General features: G+C 41.7%; 1 protein-coding gene across 1 annotated transcript in view; it reads left to right on the forward strand.

Annotated features, from left to right (window-relative positions):
• Window positions 1–24,705, forward strand: part of LOC308402380 (phospholipid-transporting ATPase ABCA1) — a 202,689-nt gene that overhangs the window by 167,025 nt on the left and 10,959 nt on the right. Inside the window, exons 43-48 of the mRNA XM_080891181.1 lie at window positions 6,991–7,053; window positions 8,419–8,525; window positions 12,112–12,253; window positions 13,206–13,340; window positions 14,904–15,007; window positions 16,735–16,827. Of these exons, the coding sequence (XP_080747307.1) occupies window positions 6,991–7,053; window positions 8,419–8,525; window positions 12,112–12,253; window positions 13,206–13,340; window positions 14,904–15,007; window positions 16,735–16,827 (644 nt within the window). The remainder of the gene's footprint in view (window positions 1–6,990; window positions 7,054–8,418; window positions 8,526–12,111; window positions 12,254–13,205; window positions 13,341–14,903; window positions 15,008–16,734; window positions 16,828–24,705) is intronic.

Consider the following 24,705-nt stretch of genomic DNA (forward strand, 5'->3'; position numbering starts at 1 on the left):
TCCCTTTACCCCGAGTCCTAAAGTGTATATTTATTTTCTTACTCTTCTTATATTTATTGTTTGTTTACTTGCACTGCTGTAACTGGAGCCTCGTCATCTCGTCTCTCTATATACTGGACTGTATGTAGCGGACATGACAATAAAGTTTACTTTGACTTCAGCAGCGAGCAGGTGCACCGAGGGCTCTCGCGCTCACTTTATAGAATTTCGAAAAAACATCGGCGCAAATTATAAGTCTGTATCATGATGTCTGGTGTTTTCGTGTTTGTTGGTTTGATTTTATTTTGTTTTATTTTGCAAGTTGGTTATTAGATGCTGCTCCAGCCAGCCAGAGAATCCCCCGCCAAGCAGCAGGCGCACCTCGCAAACGGAGGGCGCCCTTACTCCCAGAAAATGGGCGATAGAAAACCGATCGGTGCCTATGCTATTCCCAATATACGCTGGCATGACGTCGGGGCAGCATGAGTACGAGCAATTTATTTATTTTTTTAACCGATGCCCATGATGCCGCCCCCCACCACGATGCTGCCCCGGGCAACCGCCCGTGTCGCCTGTATCAAAAACCGCTACTGACCAGGTCCATCCCTTTACAAGCCTGTACCATCTTGTGATGGCTGCTTCCAGCAGGATAAAGACCATTTACCAAAGTTCAAATCATCTCAAACTGGCTTCTTAATGAGTTCACTGTCATTTCCAGAAGTTTGTACTTGTTCAAGACGTGAAGAGTGGTGAGATCGAAGGGTACACGTTCTTTTAACAGGGCTGTGAAGGTAAAAGGTGTCAAAAAATGTGAACCTTTGCACTGTGAGTCATGATCTGCAGTACTGTTTAAAAAAGAAAAAGGACCGTAAGTGTACATGGTTTAGCCGGAAATGCAGCATTTGAAACTCAAGACTTGAGATGTTAAAACCTAAATCTGTATTTTAGCTTTTTAGGTGCCGACATCCTATTTTCAAAGCCGTCTCATCTGATTAGATGTCGGTCTGCTTATCATGACAGCTGCAGCGGTACTCGAGCCAGAGGGGAATTATCCTTTAATTGCCTTCCTCCATACATATATCTCTCGCTTTGATGTAGCTTTAGCACCTAAAACTATCACTGAAAGGTAGTATATGTAATCCAGATTGATAAATACTGAGTGCAGCTGCCAGATGGTGCTGGAAAAATGATGGATCTGTGCTACTCCTGCTTTTATCAGATGCTTTTGATGTGCCAACTGTGTAATAAATGTAATGTCATTGTTTGTCAGACTTAAATGGCAGACTGAAATTCGCATTTACTTCGGATACAAAGTTTTAAAATACCAAGAAATGTAACATTCATACTAACAAAAATTTAGCAACACGTTTTTGTTCCAGTGCAGCTCTCCAATACGAGAACATAACCATGCACAACACTCACAGAGAAGTCTTTTTTCAGCTTTTATGAAACCAAAACAGACACTCTTAACTCAAAAGGGCACAGTGCTGTCCTTGATTTTGAATGCTAAATATCTTAAACTGTCACACTCTCCAGTAAGAACAAAGGCCTTGTCTTGTCTTTCCACATGAGAACAAAGCAACACTGATTCCAAGTCACATTGAAAGCATACACAACCCATATGTAGCCTTCAAAGTAGAAGGGCACCAAAATAAATGCTTAATTTTGTTGGATGTTCATGATTTTTGTTTAGAATTTAACAAAACATTTTCATTTGAAGTAGATGTTTCTATATTTTGCATTTGTCAGAAAAAAGATGAAAGTAAATCTATGGGAAGCCACCTTTTTATTGAAAGTGTAACCACACAGCCTCGACATGATGCTGACTCACAATCCAATTACAAGAAATTTTTTTGTTCTGCATTGTTGAAGATATGATTCTAGTTCTGATTGGAACTTGTGTGGTCAATCAAATGGTCTGTCTTGGTTTGGACAGGCATTGATTGCGATGAGATGTTAAACATTAAATATATATTAAATATACTGGTTATTTTTTTCCTCCCCATACAGCAACAACAATATCTTAAAGCAGGATAACGCCAAAAAAAGTCTCCTCTGCCTACCCAATTATAATCAAATATTCCACCTACAATTAAAGCTAAAATATGTTAGTTTAGTGAAGCTAACAGACAAACAAAGCAATTATATGGCAAATATAATAGAACAATGCATATCTAAAACACTATATATTACCTTTAGGCATTGGTAGAGTCCTCAGCATAGCATAAAGGAGGTTTAACTAGCCAGAGCTTATATCTAAACCATATGTTAGTTTCAGCAAGTATGCCACCAAAAAATAATACTAAAGTAAGATCACAGCCTATCTAAGATGTTCATATCTATCACTTTACCCACTGGTTTATCTTCATGTCTCACATTTGACATTTTTCTGTTGCTAACGATTCTGCTGGCTAGCTTGGTTAGCCATTCAGTGTTATACTAAGTGGGACACTAATTTTGGCTAGCATAAACAGGCTTAGAAATGTAAATGGTAAATGGCCTGTATTTGTATAGTGCTTTTACTAGTCCCTAAGGACCCCAAAGCGCTTTACACAACCAGTCATCCACCCATTCACACACACATTCACACACTGGTGATGGCAAGCTACATTGTAGCCTCAGCCACCCTGGGGCGCACTGACAGAGGCGAGGCTGCCGGACACTGGCGCCACCGGGCCCTCTGACCACCACCAGTAGGCAATGGGTGAAGTGTCTTGCCCAAGGACAGAACGACCGAGACTGTCCAAGCCAATTACAAGGCGAACTCTTCAGCCACGATCACGATTCAAATGTACTCACTTGAAAAATTGAAGAACAAGTTCCTTTTTGTCTAGATCCAGTAAACCCTGAAAAACATGCTTCCCACCTGTGGCTGAAAACAAGCCATACTTTTAGGTCTTAATAATTTAAACATTAAAAATGTATCAATATTAATCAGTTACTTAGCAGTTCTCTATCCACTGTCTCTCGACACTATTAAATATTTCTTAGCTACAGAAGTATAGAGATAATCTCTTTACTCATTGAAGCCAATTTCTAATATAATATGTTTTCTGCTCTTATTTGTTTGCTTGTTTGTTTGTTTTTTTGACTGGACCATATTTAGACAAGAAGAGAGTTTTAATGATACCGCTGGCTAGCTTGGTTAGCATGTCAGTGTTTTCTAAAGGGGAAGCTAATTTGGCTAGCACAAACAGGCTTAAAAGACATACTCACCAGTGTTGCCAACTCAGCGACTTTGTCGCTATATTTAGCGAGTTTTCAGACCCCCTTAGCGACTTTTTTTCTAAAAAGCGACAAATCTGGCGACTTTTTCTGGTGTTATTGGAGACTTATTTATGACGACTTTTTGACGTGAAAGCGGGTATCACTTTTACTCTCAACAAGCAGCGGGTGCTGCCGTGGGCACCTCGCCTGTTCCAAAGCGCTCACGGGCGGAGGATAGTCCTTCCCCAGCTGCTATCAGGGCAGAAGACGTTCACACCTGTGCGTCCAAACTGCAAATGAATCGCGCATGAGCGAAGCCGCTGCTTTCGCACTGACTGTACCGCAGTCAGTTTTTCTTTTACTGTTATGCTGTTTTGTGGATCACAAGGTTTAAAACTACTTATAAACACACACACACACAAAGTAACTCCACCAGAGTGCCTATTTCGGGTCACTTTTGCCGGTCCAAGCCCGGATAAAGGAGCAAGGTTGGAATTGTGACATTTAAAAGAACAATAATTGCTAAAATAAATTTAATTTGTAGTTCTAAATAAATTCTAAATGCATTTAGGACGTTTTTTACTCACTTTGTCTCTTCCACGATGTTATTTCTCTCTCCAACAACGTAGGTTACAATTATATTAGCATGACCAATTATGCAAATTAGCGACTTCTTGCAACTTTTAGGACAGCCAATAGCGATTTTCCTTAATCAGGAGTTGGCAACACTGATACTCACTTTAGAAACTGAACAACAGGTTCATTATTGTCTACAACCAGTGAACCTGAAAAAAAGGTCTCCGCCTGTAACTCTAACTGGTAACTCAGCTAACCACCCCCAAAGGAAAATATACTTTTAGGTCTTAATAATTAAACAGTAAAAATATATCAGTGTTCACTACTTATTCAGCGTTTCGCTATCTCTTCACACTCTTAATTATTCCTTACCTTTACTCATAGACCTCTGGTTATAATATAACCATGTGTTTGTTTGAAAAAAAAGAGAAAGAAACCAAATTAAGCAAAATTGTTTTTAGGTACAGAAAGCAACCAAAAAGGGTCTGCTGAAGGCTAATTTGCTGACTTTATCTAGCAAAAATTTAATTTGTATTATTTTTTTAATGTGAATTATTAGTTCAAATATATTTTGTGGTTTGGGAATTTTTTTCAGATTTTGAAAGTTTGAGAACCAACTGCCTTACAGTTTTTACTAACCAGCAAATTATCTGTATTTCTTTTGTAAAGCTGCTGTAAATCTGTATCATTAGTTTGCTCTCAAGTTTTCATTTTTGGGGAATAAGCCTCAAGTGGCCATTTGAAGAACTGCAGATTTTTACACCTTGACATCAGTTTTGTTTTTCAATCGAGGATGTTGTTGTATGAGCTAAATGTAATTTCACAATTAAGATTCAACCCAAGAACTCCTTGATGCAAGCAGCCGTTCTCCAAAAATGATGAGGTCGTTTAATCTTCCATTTAATTGACAATTTGTGTTGAGCGGTCTTATTAAACTGGGTTTAAGACTTCTTTAACAGAAAAGATGGCGTGCTTTTTCACCAAGGTCGTCACAGTGTCCCAGTGTCAATACTCTCCCAGTTCTCTAAGATACTGGAAAAACTCTTCATAAAAAGATTTGACAGTTTTGTGGAAAAATATGAATTAATGACAGATAGTCAGTATGGGTTCAGAAACAACAGATCAACAGCTTTGGCACTGATAGATCTAATGGAAAAGATAACGGAATGTATGGATAATAAGAGGTATGCGCTCGGAGTTTTCTTAGATCTAAAGAAGGCGTTTGATACTGTTAATCATGAAATTCTATTAAAAAAACTGGAAAAGTACGGGTTTAGGGGAGTGGTTTTGGAATGGTTAAAAAGCTATGTAGGGAATAGGCAACAATATGTACAAATAAATGAATATAAATCTAATTTGATGGATATAGCTTGTGGAGTACCTCAAGGTTCAGTACTGGGTCCAAAAATGTTTATTATGTACTTAAATGATATCTGCAGAGTATCGGAGATTTTAAAGTTTGTAATATTTGCAGATGACACAAATATACTGTGTTCAGGTGGGGAATTGCCACAGGTTTTGGAAATGATCACACAGGAATTAACGATATTAAAGAAGTGGTTTGATATAAATAAATTATCATTGAATCTAGATAAAACCAAATTTATGTTGTTTGGAAACCAAAAGAAAAACATCGAAGTAGAAATATGTGTTGACAATGTATATTTAGAAAGAGTAAATGAAATAAAATTTCTTGGGGTGATCATTGACCACAAGCTCTGTTGGAAGCCACACATTACTTATGTTCGGGGGAAATTGGCACGGGGCATTGCCGTCCTGGGAAAAGCAAAGCATATGTTGGATCAGAAAGCACTGCACATTTTATACTGTGCTTTACTACTGCCATATATGAGCTACTGTGTAGAGGTCTGGGGAAACACATACAAAAGTAACACACAAACAATAACTATAATACAGAAAAGGGCCATTAGATTAATAAATAATGTAGGGTACAGGGACCATACAAATGCACTCTTTGTCAAAATGCAAGCTATTAAATTCCAAGACTTGGTGAAGCTTAAAACAGCGCAAATAATGTATAAAGTCAGAAATAAATTGCTTCCCAAAGAAATCTGTAAATTGTTCATAGAAAGAGAAGGTGGGTATAACTTAAGAGGGAAATGGAATTTAAAAATACAAAGTGCTAGAACAACTTTAAGAACTATGTCAATCTCAATTGCAGGAGTTAAATTATGGAACAGTCTAACAGAAGAAATAAAAGACAGTCAAAACATAAAACAGTTTAAAGTAAAATATAAAAACCTAATTTTAAATAAGTATAAGAATGAAGAAAACGGGGTTAACCCAGGATGGTAATGTTGCTGGTAATGGTGTTGCGGTTCTTTTTTGGTTGTTTTTTTTTGTTTTGTTTTGTTGTTTTTCCATAACTTGTGTATCTGCAAATATACACATTCTGTATTTTTCATATGAAAGAAACTATACTGTGGTGGGGCTTGCTAATTTCTTGTTTTTGATTTATGTATGTTATGTTTTGTTTTACTTCATATGTTTATATGTTTCATATGTTGTTTGTTTAATTTAAGACAAAAAAAAAAAAATTAATGAATGAGAGGTAAAACTTGAGGGGGTAGGGACAAATAAGTAAATACTTCAGCCTACTCCTTTTCAAACAAATAATGGAATGATATTTTGTAATGATTGTGAAGGCACATGTTTGAAATGTTTGAAATAAAAATGAACTGAACTGAACTGAACTGAACACTGTATTTCGAGGCCAGTGAATGTGGCCGAATGCGCTGTCCGTGCATAAAATAAAATGCTGGTCATCTAGTGACAGTGTGTTGATGGTTATTGAGGTTGCTAAAGTGGTACTCAAAGTCAAGACAGATTTGCTCATGAATGCTGTCACTGCAGCCACAAATACTCATTTTTATGTCCTCTCCCTCTCTCCTCTGCGCAAGTGTCTAATTTTTTTTTAATAGCTTTTCCCATCTGGCTCACTCTAAATGTTGCAAATTATCCCTTCTTGTTAAAATTTGTTTCCTTCGCGTTCTCTCACACTCTCTCTCTCTTTTTTCCACCTGCTTCTTCCATCTCACTTCCTCCCTGCTGCTCTGGCCTATCGCTCCATATTTTCTCATGCCATCCTCTTTGCTATCTTTCTCACTGTCTGCTTCCCACACTCCCATTGCCTCCCACCTTCTCGCCTTCTTTCTCTCCTTTCCTCTTGCTGGTTGGTTGATTCATTTTATTGTCTGCTCCCTGCAGGTATACCCTCGGAAGAGCACCCCCGCTGTGGACAGGCTATGTGTGGGCGTTCCTGCCGCAGAGGTGAGCCAGATGCTGCTGTATCACACAAGCACCTTCTCAAGTAGATTGTCTGTTTGCACTTCTCCGTGTTGTGGGGCTTTTTTTTAACAATCGTACTTTTGATTACTTCGCAAAAATCAGTTTCTGCAGAAAATAAAATATGAATGACATGAATTGTCCGACAGTACTGACTCACGAGAGCACGAGGGCATTGAGTTGGGCGATTGCACTGACAGTGCGAGTGTATTTCTTGACAGTTTGAGAGTGTTTGGCTCAGTGTTTTCTCAGAGTCAAATCAAAATATCTTCCACTCTTGTCAAAGAAGACATTAGTAGGAACAGTGATCTCCTTATCAGGCTTGTTTGTGTAGTCATACTACAGCTAAGCATGTCTCTACTAAAGATACAAGCAGGAAAGAAATGGGTGTTGTGTAGCAGCAGCATGTGGACTCAGTGATTGTTGAGTTCTGTGCACTTGGCAGGAGGAAACCAAACAGGCCAACGCCACGGAGGGAACTGGACAACTTATCTGTGTAAAACTCATTATATCATGTGGGATATCACACACACACACACTCACTGTCACACGCAGCGTAGCACTAGAAGCTTGATTTAAACATAATCTCAAATGCTGACAGGCTTTCGTGCTCGGCGGGCTTTCCGCTAGTATCCTATCCTCCCTTCCAATGTTGACTCAAAGCCCAATGTAAATGCCAGTGGAATATTGTGATTCACGGGGCTCTGCTGATCACACACTGCATTTCCATGCATTATTTACATCAAGCTTAGCTCTCTGTGCATTTGCAAGCACAGGTCACAAACAAGCAGGGATCAATGAATGACAGAAATCAAATATTTATGTCCGAGCCAGAGCACCTAAGGCGGGTCACATGACCGCGGGGCTCTGCGGGGACAACTTCCTGCCACATGCCCTCTAGAGGGAAGTAAAATCAGCAGCATCAGGAAATAAAAAACAGAGAGAGAGAGGGTGGTGTTTGTTGTAGCAATTTACAGAGTGAGGAAGAAATGCTTTGGGAGTGTTTTTTTATTTAGTTTTTTTAGTATTTGTTCCTGTGCGCCTGCCGTGTTGATTTACAGTCTTGTTGTTTTGTTTGCACACAGAATATATCAATTTGTTATTTTGCTAAACATCGAAGCAGTCGAGCATGCAATATAAACTGCAGTCCCAGTTACACGCAGCAGACGAGTATTTGCACAGTCTATAGGTAAACTTCATTAAACGTGTTAATGAGTGGTATTTATTATAAAAACCTGCATGCTATAAACTGGAAATGTCATCCCAGGCCGGTTTCCCCTGCCTGTTTTTCAATGACACCGTAAAACACTGTTTTCCCTAACGGACGCCCCCGCTCATTGTCCCCGCCAGTGTTTCGGCTTGCTGGGAATCAACGGAGCTGGAAAAACCACCACGTTCAAGATGCTGACAGGAGACATCCCAGTCTCCAGTGGAGAGGCCTTCCTAAATGGATACAGGTGAGGCCCTAACTCCCACTAGTGCACCAAGTACCTCATCATAATTAGCCACCTAGGAAGGCTGCTCAGATGGGGATCGAGCTGTATTTTTTTTATAGCTCACATCCTGTTCCACAGCTACATTCATTCTCTGTAATACCGCTTTCTATTTTTCCATCTCCGGCACTCTCACTGTCTTTGTTTTTCCCAGCTATGCAGTTCCACTATCTGTTATACATTTGGCTGTCTCTGCCTCTCCTTCAGCTTTGGTTTTCTCTCCTTACTCTGAGATTCTCAGAAATGCTGAAGACTCGGCTCTCGCCTTTTCCCCCTCCTTACCTCTTGTACAGCTTACACATATTTCATTCCTTTTCATATCCTCACCCTGCACCCTGCTCTGTTTTTTTTTTGTCTCAGCCTTGCAATATCAGTGGTAAGAAATCTTTGTACATGCCAAAAACAAAAAAAATAAAAAATACCCTGACACTCGAGCACTTGAGAGAAAGAAAGTTTGCTCTTCCTTATTTTTAGGAACAAACAACCGTGTTCCGTTGCCTTGGCGCGCATCTCTTAAGGCGGCACGGCAGAGTGCGGTTGAGCCGCGGCTGTTCATTCGCACGTCTTGCAATTGACTTTGTGTTCAACGAAAAACAAGCGGCGAAGAGAGCAGTGCTTTGCTCAGCAGTGTTTATGTTGATTAATGTAGGTACAAAGGAGATCAGAGAAAAATCCGAGACCTTTAGGGGGAACGAAAACTAAAAAGAAAAGGAAAAACAGATGTGATTACACCCACTCTGTTTTCAGCTCATTATGCTTTCTGTGCATTGGCAAGAACGATTAGTAGAAGAGAAAAGGCAGCTTCTCTTAAATGGAAGTTTATGCTCTCATGGCAGTCGTCTCTCTTGTCTGCGTCTGTGGGCTCACAGAAAATAGCAATGCCTGCATTTAGCATGCTTTTACTGTTCAGGAAAAGCTAGCATGCTAACCGCAGCAGGTGGCTCATTAGCTGCCGTTATTTGATGAAGACCAAGAAGGAAGTGGATTACCTCAGTTACCACAGAGACGCTAATGCACATCATCACATTTATAAGTATGTATTTGGGCTAATTAACCCCTCTTGTTGGAATCCTCAGTCTTCAAAGATCATCCAGAGTTTAGAGGTTTTAGTCTCTATACTAAGCTAACAGCAGTGTAGTCTGTGCAAACCCAGTGCCAAAATTGTTGAGATGATGCGTAATATGTAAATAACAACAGAATACAATGATTTGGAAATCCCATAAGCCAAAATTCTATTCAAAATAGAAAACATATCAAATGTTTAAACTGAGAAAATAAAGTGAAAGCTCCTGACTGCAGGCCAGTTCTGCACTTGGACTCTTCTACTCCAAAGTCATGTTGTTGCAGTATGTGGTTTAAGGTTGTTCTGCTATAATATGCAAGGCCTTGAAAAAGATGCTGTCTGGAGGGGAGCATACGTTGCTCTAAGACCTGTTTATAAAACACAGCGCTGACTGTGTTTTTCCAGATGTGCAAGCCAGACTGGATGGGGCCTCTCCTCTTTAGTCTGGCAGACACAGCATCCATGTTTTCCAGAGAGAACAGTTTTCAACTTTGTCTCCAACCAATTCAGTGAGCTTTGGCTGTAATGTCATTATAGAGCCTTAACCTGCATTTGTGGATCGCACGGTGAACTGAGACAGCACACAGTGATTTCTGGAAGCGCTTTTGAGCACGTGCAGTGATTTCCGTAACAGAATCATACCTGTTTTTAATGCAGTGCCCGCAGGTCCAAAGATCATCTGCAGCCAGTGGAGATTTTTGACCCTGTCACTTACATACAGAGATTTCTCCAAATTCTTGGGATATTTAAAAACAATTCTGTACTGTACATGGTGATATAGTCAGTGTGTTACAATGTGTCTTACAGCCGCACCTGTTCTAGAAATGTGTTGGTGCCATTAACTTTAAAATAAGCAAATATCTTTCTTAAAATATAACATTTGACATGCTTTCTGCAGCACGTTCTCATGGCAACACGTAACATACAGACACGTGTGACAAATTGTCGGTATGTTATGTGAGCATGGCATGAGAGCCAGATGGAATGAATCTTTACGTCCTCATCATGAATCGCTTTAGATTACACTGTGATCGGGTTAAGGTTATGGTGAGGGCTGGAATGGAGGACTGGGGCCTCAGTTCAAAGCGTCGATTATCACCGCGAGTGCATTCTATTAATTTTAATTGAGAACCCGTAGCGCTTCATAACGACATGGAAAGGTACTTTTCCCGTTACTATGAGACGTGTCGGACAGTGGGAACGGGCATGCTCTGGTTCTATTGTAAACAAGATATGGATTAATGAGATTTGTAAACAATTGTTTTCAGTTTTCCATTTGACAGTTTTTCCAACTTTCTCAGGAATTGTATTTGTATTTCCAAAGCGTTTTCTGGCTTATGGCACTTCCCCTCTTGTGGCCAGATGCTGCACATAAATTCCCAGCCTTATTTGTGATGGAAAATAATGTTCAAATTCAGTCCCAAATCCATGATAGATGAAACAGAAAAGCAAAAGTGAAATCATTAATTAGTTATTACTTTTGTGAATATGATTTTCTCTATTGAAAAAAAGAAATACAGTAGAAACCAGGGCATTAAGAGTCTTTAAACTTGGGGCCAAGAGATCCTTTTTACAAATGAAATACAGCCAGACGCTTTGGATAAATCTGACACCGACAGAGCCTAACAGCGGTTAGCTCGGAGCAGCTGTTTAGCTCATAGCGAGTCAGTCACTCTTGAAAATGTTATTGCAAAAAGAAGAAACTTGAACTCATGCGGTGTGATGGTACGTTTTAAGCCTGTTTCATGGATGCTTCTGATTGGAGGTCTGCAAGCTTTAATGTTCATGACATGAAAGAACACTGAAGCATTAACAGACTTAAATAGTAGCACTGTAGTGGTGCTTTAATTATCAAAGGACTATTGCTCACTGTTATTGTGAACTTTTACTCAGAGCTAGAACTCAACATATAATTAGATTAATGGAGTTTTCGGTTCACAACACGACCTTGTTGAGCTCTAGCGGACTCCAAGCAGCAGGTGAAAGAGATTTCAAGTGAACATTTGTTGAATGTTACTAAGAAAATAAGAGAAAAAAATGCTGCGAAAAACATTTGTTGCTGCTGCTGAAGGTGAAAGTATTAATATAAGAAAATGTTTTCTGTGTATTTGTGTTTGTATTTGATAAAACAGAGAATGTGTGTTGGGGACATTTACTTAAGACTGCAAATACAGGATGTGAAATGAACCCGTCTGCTGCTTTATGATAGTCTGGAGGAATTTCACTGAGGGTTGACTGGCTCACCTCTGCTCCTCTAATTCTTTTAAGTTATTGTGAATATCTGACAACTTTACTTTCTACGCCAGTTTGAATCTTCTCCTCTAAAACCCAGCTTGACGTCTACTTCAGTTATGTTGCTGTTTGCTGTACAGCTTTCGTCTCTTTGTGTTTCATGTCTTTGTGCTGCATGAAGACTGCATGTAATACAGTCTTCAGATATTTTATTAGAAACACGAAGGTCACCCAGCGTTTGTGTTTCTTCCGCAGCATCCGAACTGAGATGAGGTCCGTGCACCAGAACATGGGCTATTGCCCCCAGTTTGATGCTCTCGATGAGCTGCTGACTGGACGAGAGCATGTGGAATTTTACGCCCGGCTACGAGGGGTACCGGCAAGAGAGGTCGCCATGGTAATCTTCTTAATTGAAGCCTTTGTTTCACTCCTGGCTAATGGTGTGCATCACCACATCTGCACCTTGGCTGGTACCAAGTATAGACTAGATAGAAAGCTATTGAAACAGCATCACTATATTTCTTTAGTTTTAGATTATTTTGTTTGTTTGTTTGTTTGTTTGTTTGCTGCACCGAACAGAGTGCATCTAAAATGCATGTAGGGCAAAGTGAAGTACATGTCAAAGTGATAGATAACCTCTATGAGAGAAGCCATACATAATGAAAAATGGCCAGTAGAAGAAAAGGAGCAGCTTGTGGGTTATGGCTCTGCATTATTCACAATGCCCAGTGGTGTGGCCCGCCCTAGGCGGCCTCCCCGCACTCCTCACACTGCCCGCTTCTCCAGCACTCAGATCAAAAGAGGAAAAGGCTGCCGGTGACCACAGGCCTCAGACCTGGTGCCAGGGCTTTGATGCCTTAGCTTCAGTGCAAAGGGACAGTTCTGTGCGGCTAACAAAGCTCTTAACTTTGCTGCAAAAATTTCCTCACTGCAAATTCTTATTTTTTTATTTTTTTTTATTTTTTTTTGCAATGGCAAGTCTCCATCCAAACAAAGTCCCTGTGCCTTATTTGCATAATCAATAAACAAATGCATCCACGTGCATGAAAGGAATTCATTGGTGGTCCTGCAGCCTTCATTTAGTGCAGCATGCACATCCACAGCTCTGGCCACGCTCCTGCTTTCTTGTGTTTGATGAGATGTTGTTGAAAACAGTAAAGTACCTCCACAGACCTGCCATTAAAGTCTCACGGTGACACCAGCTGTCACGCCCTGTCCTTGAAAAACCACACAGCTCACATATAATAGTCAAAATATCATCCATCACGCTATCATGAGTCCAGTGATGGGGCTCAGGTGAACACTCCTCTCAACACCACAATGGCTGCTCTGTTTTCTCTCCTCCATAGGTGGCTGAGTGGGGGGTCCAGAAGTTGGGGCTAGCCAAATATTCCAACAAATCAGCAGGAACCTACAGCGGCGGGAACAAGCGCAAACTTTCTACAGCGATAGCCCTGATCGGCTGTCCTCCAGTGATTTTTCTGGTGAGATTCAGCTTTATTGATATTGTGTATGTGGTGTACAGCATAAGCTGTTTTCTCTTTAAATACACACATGCAGCAGCGTGAATACGACAGGTTAGAACGTCTAGTAAAAGAAGAAAAATTAAGATACTGATCAGACTTGCAAACCCTTACTGAACGATTTTTAAAGTAGATTAATTGCGGATGAGCAGGCTGTGCATCTCAGAGGTCACTCAGTGGTCGTGTTTTAATTCAATTTCATTTTCCGGGAAAAAGCACCGGTCCTTTTGGAAAAATGTGGAGCAGACAGAATTGTGTTTGCACATATTAAGTCCTTCTTCATCAGATCTTAAAACCGAGAGCCAACACATTTCCTCACCCGTGGAAGAATAATGGAGGAGTGACCCAGAATGTGCCGCGCCGCCTGTTTTCAATTTATGTGTATTAGGAAGTCGTGCCGTGGCATTATGAGGGACAAACGTCAGCGGCCTTAAGCACTTGGAGCTTCACACGGGCTTGCTTAATTAAAAACCTTTCATTATGATTTTTGCAAAGCTTCCGCAAATCCAGTCAGCGTATCACATGGTCTGATGTGATTTCCTGAGCTTTGATGGCAAAATAAGATGTAAAAATCTACACTTTAATGCCTGTTTTCGCCCTCCTTCCCCCCCAAAAATGTCTCCAACTATTCAACATTATTCCTGTTTCATTTGCTGCCCATCAGCTGTAATTAACACATTACTTTGTTTCATTTGCAGCAGTTCATTGGATTACGGTGCTAATAATAATTTTATTTAAGTAATGACTCCATCCATGTTAAATTAAAGATGTAAAGGAGTAATCTTTCCAGACGTTTCTGCCTCAATTTGTAAGCTATCAAGCTGCACTGTGCTAAACCTTGAGCCAGGCTAGCCTTCGTTCCAAGTCAGCGGGGGACCCTGTGTTGTCAGCTCCCCGTGTCAATTTCGCCACTGCGCGCGAGCCCAATGAGCCCAGGCGGCCTTGAGGCAGCGCCACATAGAGTTTGCACGGGGGCACATTGGGCACGGCGATGGAAATGTCCGTGGGATTTGTGGGATTCTGCTAGCGAGGATAGAACCAGGCGTGGAACGAAGCCAGCCTGTGGACCGAGTACTGTCGATGTCTAATCAGGCATGGACAGACAAGCCCCGAGGAAAAAGAAGCAGCGAGTGACTGAGATGTGTGAGCGTGCGCCGTGCTGCGCTGGTGTGTGCTTCATGTTTATGTTCCCATCATGTGAACATGGGTCTGGTCAGAATTCGCCTTTGTAGTGCAGAGCTTATATAGCTCTCGGCTGCGCTGAGCAGATTCAGCGGCCTTCGGCACAGATTGGACCACAGCTCCAAAAATATTTCCTCTCGTGATGTTTTGATGATGACGATCAAAGAGCTTTGTGATACTAGAGCCTAAAAATCCATGTGTTTTTTTCCCCCCCTTTTCATTTCATCACTTCTCTGAAATCACACCGATCCACAGCTTACCTGCTTGCGTGCACTGCCTGACAGCTCATTCCTAAAAGAAGCGCCTGGGTGGAACTGACTGAAAGCTTTTTGTTCATTGCAGGATGAGCCGACCACCGGGATGGACCCCAAAGCCCGACGCTTCCTGTGGGACTGCATCCTGAGCGTCATCAGAGAGGGACGCTCAGTCGTTCTCACGTCACACAGGTGCAACATCGCATTTATTTGATGCATTCACACCAAGATGGAGTCAAAATATTTTGACTCTTCACCAGGGAAAGCACAGCACCCAAACAGTCCACCAATGAAAGCGAGCTATAAATATTGTAATTATAATTGATTGGAGCCACACTTTAGTTGAAAGGTATTGTTTCCTGTGTGGCAGTTAATATTGGCTGCCAGAAACACACTGGCTGCTATAAAGCAGTCATGAAGCGTGAGGGCATATTGACTGACTGCCGCTTTTTTTTTTTTCTTCTTTTTTCGCCTCTGTGAAAAGAGAAACTGTCAATATCAGTGCTGGAGTCTTTTCATTATCCAAGGCTTCCCGGAGCAAAGTTAAGTTTACTATTTCTTCTGTAGCGCTGGCCACCAATTTAAGATATGGCGGGTTTTTTCTGTCTTTTCTTTTAGCAAAGTTGAAAAATTAAAAGCCACATTTCTCCGGGAAACCCACGACGTTGACGGCCCGAGTCGATATGGAACATTTAACAATTTGCTGTATGTGAGGCTGGCAGGCAGCGCCTATGGAATGAATGATTCTTATTACACGTGCTGCTTTCGTGGAGCATTTGGCGTTTGTCGTCCCGGGCACGCCGGCTGAGCTGCATCCAATCGTCCATGTCATGACCAGGTGGTTTTGTTTTGTTAAGTGGCGCGCTCGCCAGGTTTTTACAAAGTCATAATCCTAATTGCGTCATTCCTCAGAAAGGCATTGCAGGTTCTGCCCCGGATACAAATGACTCGTGCTCACTCGCGACGCCGAGCGAGATAAAAAATTAGAGGGTGAGAACTACAGATGGGCCCTTCGTCTCCCTCTGATTACTGAATTTGCTGTACGCTTTAGATGCTCAAATTTGAACTGGGAGTCAACATGAGTGGGTGAGTGAAGGTGTGAGTCCACGTGGTCCAAAACAAGAGCACTCAGAGAGCGCCGCCCCTCTGAAAGGAAGGGGCTGTACTTAAACTTTGATGTTTTAAGCTGATGTCAGCATAAGTTATATGGAGATCCCCAATAATGACAACTGCATCGTTTTCATGAATCATTTGTGCTGATGTCAGGAGTGTTAATGGAAACCTAGTGTAGTATATTAAACTTTTTGTGAAGTCGTATAATGTTGCATTAAAAAATAGCATTTTAAAGAGTTCAAACAAAGAAAGTGCTCATGTCCTCCAATCACTATTATATTGCTTTAAAGTTTAGAGATGATCAAATAGAAACTAAAGCTTTTAATCAATTTGTGTGACCCTGACCTTTGACCTGTGCCCTTGAATCATTATTTTCTCATCTTCACCCATATGGTTGGAGCAGAGTTGGCTAAAAACCTGAGATTTTAAGACTGATTCATGAAGTGAGTAATTTTAAAAAAATCTCTGTCATCACTGTGATGTTGTACAGCTCTCTCCATGCCCTTTCATATGAGATATTACTCAATATGGTTTCTCAATTTTTTTTTTTAAACTTGGGTGCTAACAATGATGGTCATGATCAAATGTTTAGCCAAACTTGGTGCTCGTTACCCTGAATGCCTCGTATATTGTTGTGTAATTTAAAGATGATCCTTAAAAAATCGTGGCTAATCTAAAGTTTTCATCGATTTTCACATTTGATGTGATCTTGACCTGAGTTTCAGAAGTTAAAGACATAGACAAAGGCATTTTTTACAATTATTTGTTTTTGCTACTTCACGAGTCTCCTCTCTTTCTTTCAATAGCATGGAGGAGTGTGAAGCGTTGTGCACACGCATGGCCATCATGGTAAATGGTCGCTTCAAGTGCCTCGGGAGCATCCAGCATCTGAAGAGCAGGTAAGGGATGTTTTGGGGTTTTTTGCCACTAAAACAAAGACGGAGAAGAGGAGAAAGAATTAAACCGCAGAAATCTTTGAAGTAACTTGAGTTGAGATGAAAGAAATCGCTGTCTCCCACTGAGGAGCTCTGTTATTTATACTGTGTATATAAATAACACAAAACGGTGTGTATTGATAATAAAAAGAATATAGGAGTAGATTTACGTTTTTAAGGAAGAATGAGAAACCTTGCTTATACTACCTGGATTGTTTCATTAAGAAGGAGCTCAAGAGGAGAGCCACAAAAATGAACATTCGCTCTCGTGCTGCGATGCTACAAATGTTAGGCAGCATGTTCGTCAGGGTGCTGCTAGTCGACAGGGCTGACCGTACTGATGATACTAAAACTTCAGTGTTGATAGCAGTAATGCATATAATGTATGATAATCTGAAAAATTAGTGTGTGATTGCAGTTTGTATAGTTAAGGCTACAAACTCTGTCACTGTCTTCATGCATCTTAATTTTGCCAAAAAAGACGAAACACAAAACACCAAGTCATGGATGATTTGACTGACAGATTATAGATATGACAGAAATACTGTTACTGTGATTGTTTTTCATTCCATCATAAATGTGAAATGACTCATTTGTAATATGTTTGCTTAGTTAATCATGTTTTATTTAGCAGGTAAAAACAAACACATGTTAATGCTGTAAACGACCCATAGCCGTAGAGTTCCGGTATGTGGTGACGTCCTTCTCTTCTCATCGCCTTCATTTCATACCTTGATGTGGTCTTTCTCTTTTAAATTTTCTCCATATACGCACTCATCAGCCACTTCTTTAGGTATACCCTTTCATTTGCACGTACAAATATCCAATTAGCCAACCACATGCTCGCAACTTAATGCATTTAGGCATGCAGCCATGGTTAAGACGGGATGCTGAAGTTTATCCTGAGCGTGAGAATGGAGGAGAATGGTGATTGAAGAGAGTTGTTGGTCCTGAGTGTTTCATAAACTGCTGATCTCGTGGGATATTTCCACACAGCCATCTCTAGGGTTTACAGAGTCTGAAAATGAGAACATATTCACTGAGCAGCAGTTCTGCCGCTTGATATCAGACAGCAGAAGAATATGGACAGACTGCTTTAAGCTGAGATATTTCTCAAATAAACACTTTTTTTAACCTCTCCAAATGTCACCAAAATTGGACAACAGAAGGTTACAGAAATGTTTCCTGATCTGATGATTCTCAATTTCTGCTGCCGTGATTTTGGCATAAAAAACATGAAAGCATCATGTTATTGGCGGTGTAATGGTATGTTGTACCATCTTCTGATGGCTGCTTCCAGCATGATAACTGTGCACCGTGTTACAAAGCTTAGATCATCTCAAAATGGTTCACTGTACTCACAGTCATCCAATAGCGCACCTTTGGCATGTAGTGGAAGAGGAGATTCACATCGTGGATGTGCAGCACCTGTGTGATGCTGTCATGTCAGTATGGACCAAAATCATGCTGTGAAGAATTGAGGCTAATATGAAGGCAAAGGGGGTCCAAAGTGGTACTGACAAGGTATAGGTGTAGAAAACGTGGCTGCTGAGTATATACACATCTGCGATCATGATTATGATGATATTTACCCATAGTAACCATGAAAGCTCTAACCTCATATATTCAGACAGAAGACTAAGTAGTCGTTTATTTTCCATATTGGCTGCACTGTATTGATTTTACCTGAAAAGACGCAGTCACGTATGCTGGGCTGGCGTTTCCGTTCCAGATCTTTCGCCATTACCTCAAATTCACGTTTGTTTCTCTTCTCGCACATTCTGTTTCCGTCGTCTCTGTCCTTATTCACAGCGTGAGCGGCCATTGATATTCGTCAGGGCTTTTAATGGGTTTCTTACATCTCTCCATCATAGATATCCCCTGCTGTTAACTCTTAGCGCTCAGGTCTGCTCTCTGATATTCATCTGACATTTTCCAAGTCCAGCACGTACGCCCCGAGCCCTGCATGTAACAGTGAGGCCAATCCATTACCTTAGCTACAGTGTTGTGACATTATTATTACCACTCCTTTGTGCAAGCTGGTAACTGGAAGAACATTACACACACACACACACACACACACACAAGCACTGCATTCATGACAGGAATATGTTGTGGCAATCTCTGGGTGCAGGGAAAGATCAATACACCTGGGATGAGGGGTGGAGCAGACCATTTTTCAAGTTGTGCGGGGGATTAGCAGAAACGCCTGCAGGAGCAAGGAGGGGTCACCGGTGTCAAGGGTATTTCCCATCAAGTATGTTAATGTCATACAAAACATCTGGGCTTTTAGATCACTACGGGGAGGGAATAGGTAGATTATAGATGGTGATTAAAAAAAAGAGTGAGAATTGGGGGTGATAGGAGCTAAGAGGCAGAGGACCGGAGAGGGAGAGCAATCAGGCCCGCCCAGATGTTCGTTGATCCTGCGTGTCAATTGCATCCTGTCGGTAGGGGCACGGGCAGGGTGGGGTAAATAATGCATGAACTGCACAGGAAGTATAGGACGGGTAAGAGCCTCCAGAGCATGGGTGGAGTCTGGAGAGGGGATGGACGAGGGATGAGGACAGAGGATTAACACGTGTCCTACTTAACTCCACGTGATATCAGGTAAAAGGGACTCACTTCACAAGACAAGCGAACGAGAGGAAAGTCAGATAAGCGTGACGTCTGCCTTTTTTTATTGGGTGGGGGGGGGGGCACTTTTATTTTAGATCTCACATGGACAATTTACATGCCGCTGAAATGCTATCGCTCAGTTCTCGCCACGCAGTGAATAATTTCTAATTAAGCATCCCTATCTCCGCTGCGCTTGCTGTAATTAATGTTTCATGAGGTGTGGGACCCCGTTAATGACTGAAAAGGCAATTAAGGAATGTCTTCTCAGTTTTCTTTTCTCGTCACTATCCTGCCACATGTTTGTGCTGTCATGTTGTGAGACACACACACACACACAACTCACCCTTGAATAGCCATCATTTTGTATATGCCTCCACATTCTGGCTCTAATGGGGAAATGAAGGGGCTGTTTTTCACAAGTGCACAAGCAGCTGCCAGTCAGACCAGCGGGGGTTGAAGTACAGGGTGGGGTGGGGACATTGTAATGGTGGTGCACGCAGTTGTCACACGGCGCGAGCGGATGACCTGCAAATCTGGGGGGGTGGAGGGAGCTCCTTCCCTGTCCCATTTTCCCATCTCTTTTTCATCACAAACCCTCGAGAGGAGTGCAGATCTCTCTCCACGGGGGCAGCACTCACATTTTGACCCCCTGTTGCTCGCATGTAATACATGCTCACCCCTACCACATTCTCAACTCTTGCTCCCACCCGTCACCTCCCCCGACTGACTCTTCTCCTTCAGAAGCCTCTCACCCTGTTACTCTTATTTATTCCCGACTCTCTACGAAGGTGGCGAGGCTTTCAGCCCAGTCATCCAAGTCCTTGTTAGCACTGCCCCCTTTAGTTCGACAGCACGCGTGTATTTATCACACAGATGCCCTTCTGCTGCCGCACCCACCCCTGCCTTTGGCGTATTAGTCAACCCTCAAATGAGCCAAAATGGCCCATTTCAGACCACTAGAGACGTAGTCAGTGTGCGAGAGGAGCTGAAGATTCGGTAGGGTGGTGCGTTTCAGAGAAATAGGGCAGCCATCTCGAGTAGCCTCTCCATTATCTTCCACCATGGGTGTTAAAAACACCCTGTCTTTTTTTTTTTTTTAAACCTGCCCTGGCATTGAGCCGCTCAAATCAATCACACTTCTAGAAATTTATGAAAGGCTGATGGGCATGGGGAGAAATAAATAAGTATAAAATGCACAAGGGGCTGTAAATAGGGCTTCAGTCTAGCAGCATGCTAGTCTGAAGGTTCCCAGGTGTTAAATAAACCCAAATGAAGTGGAGGAACCAATAAAAGCAGCTTCAAAGCTCCCCTATAATCTTGTCAGTTTGGAAGGACACCCACTAGCCTTTGCAGGATTTTTCACTGATTGATATCATTCATATCCCCACTTCACCGAGTAGCTGCGGTAAGCACACCCCACAGCCTCCAGTCAGATTTTCTCCTTGCTTAAAGCACATCATGAAATAAAACTAGGATGCAAAGTGCCTTAAATGCATTAAGGTAATGTGCTTCGAGCGCTGAGGAGTTTTTTACAAGAGCCGTGTAGAAAAGTTTGGATCCATCCCCCCACCCGAAGTTGACGTTAAGAGAAGTCCAATAAACTCGCCTCCCACTCACTCTGCGTCAGCTCTGCAGGTGCGCCATTAACTAAATAGTTTACGGTTTTTAAGTGCATGTCACCCGCGGAGATGAATGACAAAATAATTCTCTTTACAGTGTACAGTGCGTCGCCAGTGCAGGTGTCATTTAGCCTGCCAGAACATTGGCTGTCACAGATGAGGTGCAGTATACGTCCCATCCATATGTATTTGTTCAAGATGAGCAACATTTGATTGTGGATTGATAGCAAATAACCAAAAGTGATGAATTGCACAGGTGACGCTTTTATCAATATTATTAATTTCGGTTTATGAAGCTCATGCTTATTGAAAATGCAGTAGTCATAACTTTTACAAGCCACAGGATGGCCTTCATATGAGCCCATGCCAGTGCCTTGTAAATACATCTTAGATATTTCTTGCCATGCAATCACACAGGTAAATTAAAGTAACACCAAAGGTGACCTTGTGTGTTCATTTACAGTTCCATAATTTACTCTAAGACTCTGCTACAGTAACTTTAAGTGATTCACAGCTCAATAGTTATCTCATCTCGGGCCTTCGTTTTGAGGCAACTTTCCTCCGATTGGCTGCCCCTCACAAACTGCTTTAAGCTGCAGTTTTGCTGTCGAGGAGTGTTCCCTGTGACGTCACAAAAATGTATCTTTTTTTTTTTCTTGGTAGCCTGAAGCCAGCTCTTTTAGGTCATAGAGAACATTTGGACACACGTGACATCATTAATTGAAACTTTGTAACAGTTTCATATGAGCGCACGCCTAACAGTAACATAGTCTCTCTTTAAATTCTAAGGTTTTACATATAATCTGGTGCTCAGCAGGTCAATGCAATCTCAGATAAACAACAACACGGGGCAATTACGTCATGTCATTATTTATTTAACCAAACAAAGCCAAAATGCAGAAGTAGAGTGAAACGCTGAGCGCAGCCTTACTTAATTTTAAGATCAGTTTTTTATTATATACCTATGCATAACACCTTAGCACTGATAAAGGATGTTTTTAATAAGACACTATGTGATAGTTTGAACTCATTCATACTTTGAGTTTTATTTAAAGCTGATTTAAGTCAATATACACTGATGAGGCATAACATTATGACCATCTGTCATGAGATGATCTGTCATTTGGCTGCCAAAACAGCCGTGACCCACTGAGGCATGGACTCCACTAGTCCCCTGAAGGTGTGCTGTGGTATCTGCACTAAGTGTTAGCAACAGGTCCTTTAAGTCAGGCTTGGTCAACTCCAGGCCTCGAGGGCCGGTGTCCTGCAGGTTTTAGATCTCGCCCTGGGTCTACACACCTGAATCAAAGGATTAGTTCATTACCAGGCCTCTGGAGAACTTCAAGACATGTTGAGGAGGTAATTTAGCCATGTTAATCAGCTGTGTTGGATCAAGGACACATCTAAAACGTGCAGGACACCGGCCCTCGAGGCCTGGACACCACTGCTTTAAGTCCTGTAAGTTGTGAGGTGGAGCCTCCATAGACCTAGACTTGTTTGTCTAGTACATCACACAGGTGCTCGATTAGGGTCTGGGGAATTTGGAGGCCAAGTCAACACCTCAAAGCCGCCGTAGTCTCCTCAAACCATTCCTGAACAAGTGGGCTCTTCAGGTGTGTGCAACTGAGCACTCTGCATACCATGTTGTTATGCCGTACGTTAGGATGCTCTCTATGGTGGCTCTGTAAAATGTCACCAGCAGCCTCTCCTCCAGGTTGTTCCTGTAAAATGATTCATCAGAGCAGATGAAGAAAATCTCACAAGAGCTTCAGTTTGGAGATACTCTGACTCAGTCGTTAGGCCATCACAGTTTCCCCTCAAACTCGCCCATTTTCCCTGCTTCTACCAGCAACTTTCAGGACAAAATATTCTAATATATCCAGGTGCCACAATGGAGACATAACCAGTGTTATTAACGTCACTAAAAAAGTCCATAATGTTAAAGCCTGATTGGTGTATATGCTCTTAAGTATCGTACGAGAGATCCACAGCGCACTATTCCATCTACAACAGTAACTTAAAAATCCCAGTTTCCTTGTCTGCATGCATGCACACAGCCAACAGAAGCTCCCGTTCAGGTCTTAATTTTAAACATGAGGATACTGCAGTGTCATCATGTGCTCTGTTAGCACACAAGCAAGGATACACATCTACAGACAGGAAAATACACTTTGCAAATTGAAAAAGAATATTAGCAAGCAAACACGGATATAAACAATGCATGTTTGATACAGGCTTTGAAATGTATTTTATGAGAAAGGTAATATATTCACATTATGCTGATTTATTCTTTTGCCTTTTGTTTGTTTTGTTTTCGGCAAAGAAAATTGCTAAGGGGGACTCAAATTTACAGTAGGTTTCGATATTTTTTGTCACTTCTATTTTTTTATGGCTCCCTAAATTGCAGTTTAACTGGACAGAGATTGCCCATGCATCCCTCTGTCCTTACACTGTTAATGGAGCCTCTGCCTCGAGCTCTTTTAGCTTCTCCTCCAGGAGCTAAGAAACTTTTTTGGATGACTTCCTGCCTGATCAAAGCATCAGACCACCCAAGCCATAACGTGACCTCATGCCCTCCGTTCCCCCCACCCCGCGGACACAAATACAAGGTTTGGCAGTGGTGAGGGTGACCTTTCCAGACTCCCTCAGATGAAGTAAGGCAGCCGAATTATTTCCTGCCTGTCATGCCCTTATCTGTGTCTGGCTGTTGTTTGTTTTAAATTACACGGAAGAACGACTTTCCAGCGGACCAGGGCGAAGGAGAGGATCGAGGCAGAATAATGAAAATGAAGAAGCGAGAACTGCGCCGCAGACATTACAGCGGCTCTGCCATGCTGTGTTGCGCCGCTGTATCGTATCTCCAATGTAAAATATTATGAAAGGATTAGCTGTGACAAAGTGGTGCAGTCATGACTGTAAATATAATCCCTTCATTATTTTCTCGCGAGCTATATTCAACCCCAAGTAGCACAGATCTCGCTTTTAGTTTCTATGTCGCCAGTTTAAAGTTAATTATTGTTTCACACATGCAGCGCCATTGTTATGACCACGCCAAGCAGTGCAAGCTCTGTTTGTTGATAGCTGAGCTTACCTTTCCCCCAACGCAGCCAGAGTTTAATTGAGGAGAGCCAAGACAGACAGTGTATCAGAGATTAAATAGCGTGTTTTGATGTGAATACAGAAACAGAGAAATGCTGGTTTGGTTTTTGTGGGTTTTTTACACAAAGTACTGCCCGTAGCTTCTGTGTTGCTCCTGCAATGAAGGAAAGACAAAGAGAGACAGAATGGGGGGGAAGATAATTCATAAGGCATTTTATCTCCGTCATTACTGTAAACTGTTCAACTAAATGCTTTCTTGGCCTGTTGGATCTTTGCAAAAAAATGTTTTTGCACCTAGCTGATCATGAGAGCTGCTAGATACAATAAACACGCAGAGATTGTGGTCACAGACTTGACAATATGAGCTGAGCCTGAAAGCCTGGTCAAACGTTATAGGCTCGTGGTACTTGGACTACAAATGGACACCAAAGCAACTTCAGTTACCAAGAATCCTTGGAAATACTATATATGCATGTGCAGACTGTTGTTTATAAAAATGAGCCAA

The sequence above is a fragment of the Rhamphochromis sp. 'chilingali' genome (genome assembly GCF_963969265.1).
Source record: "Rhamphochromis sp. 'chilingali' genome assembly, chromosome: 1".
Classification (NCBI taxonomy): Eukaryota; Metazoa; Chordata; class Actinopteri; order Cichliformes; family Cichlidae; genus Rhamphochromis; species Rhamphochromis sp. 'chilingali'.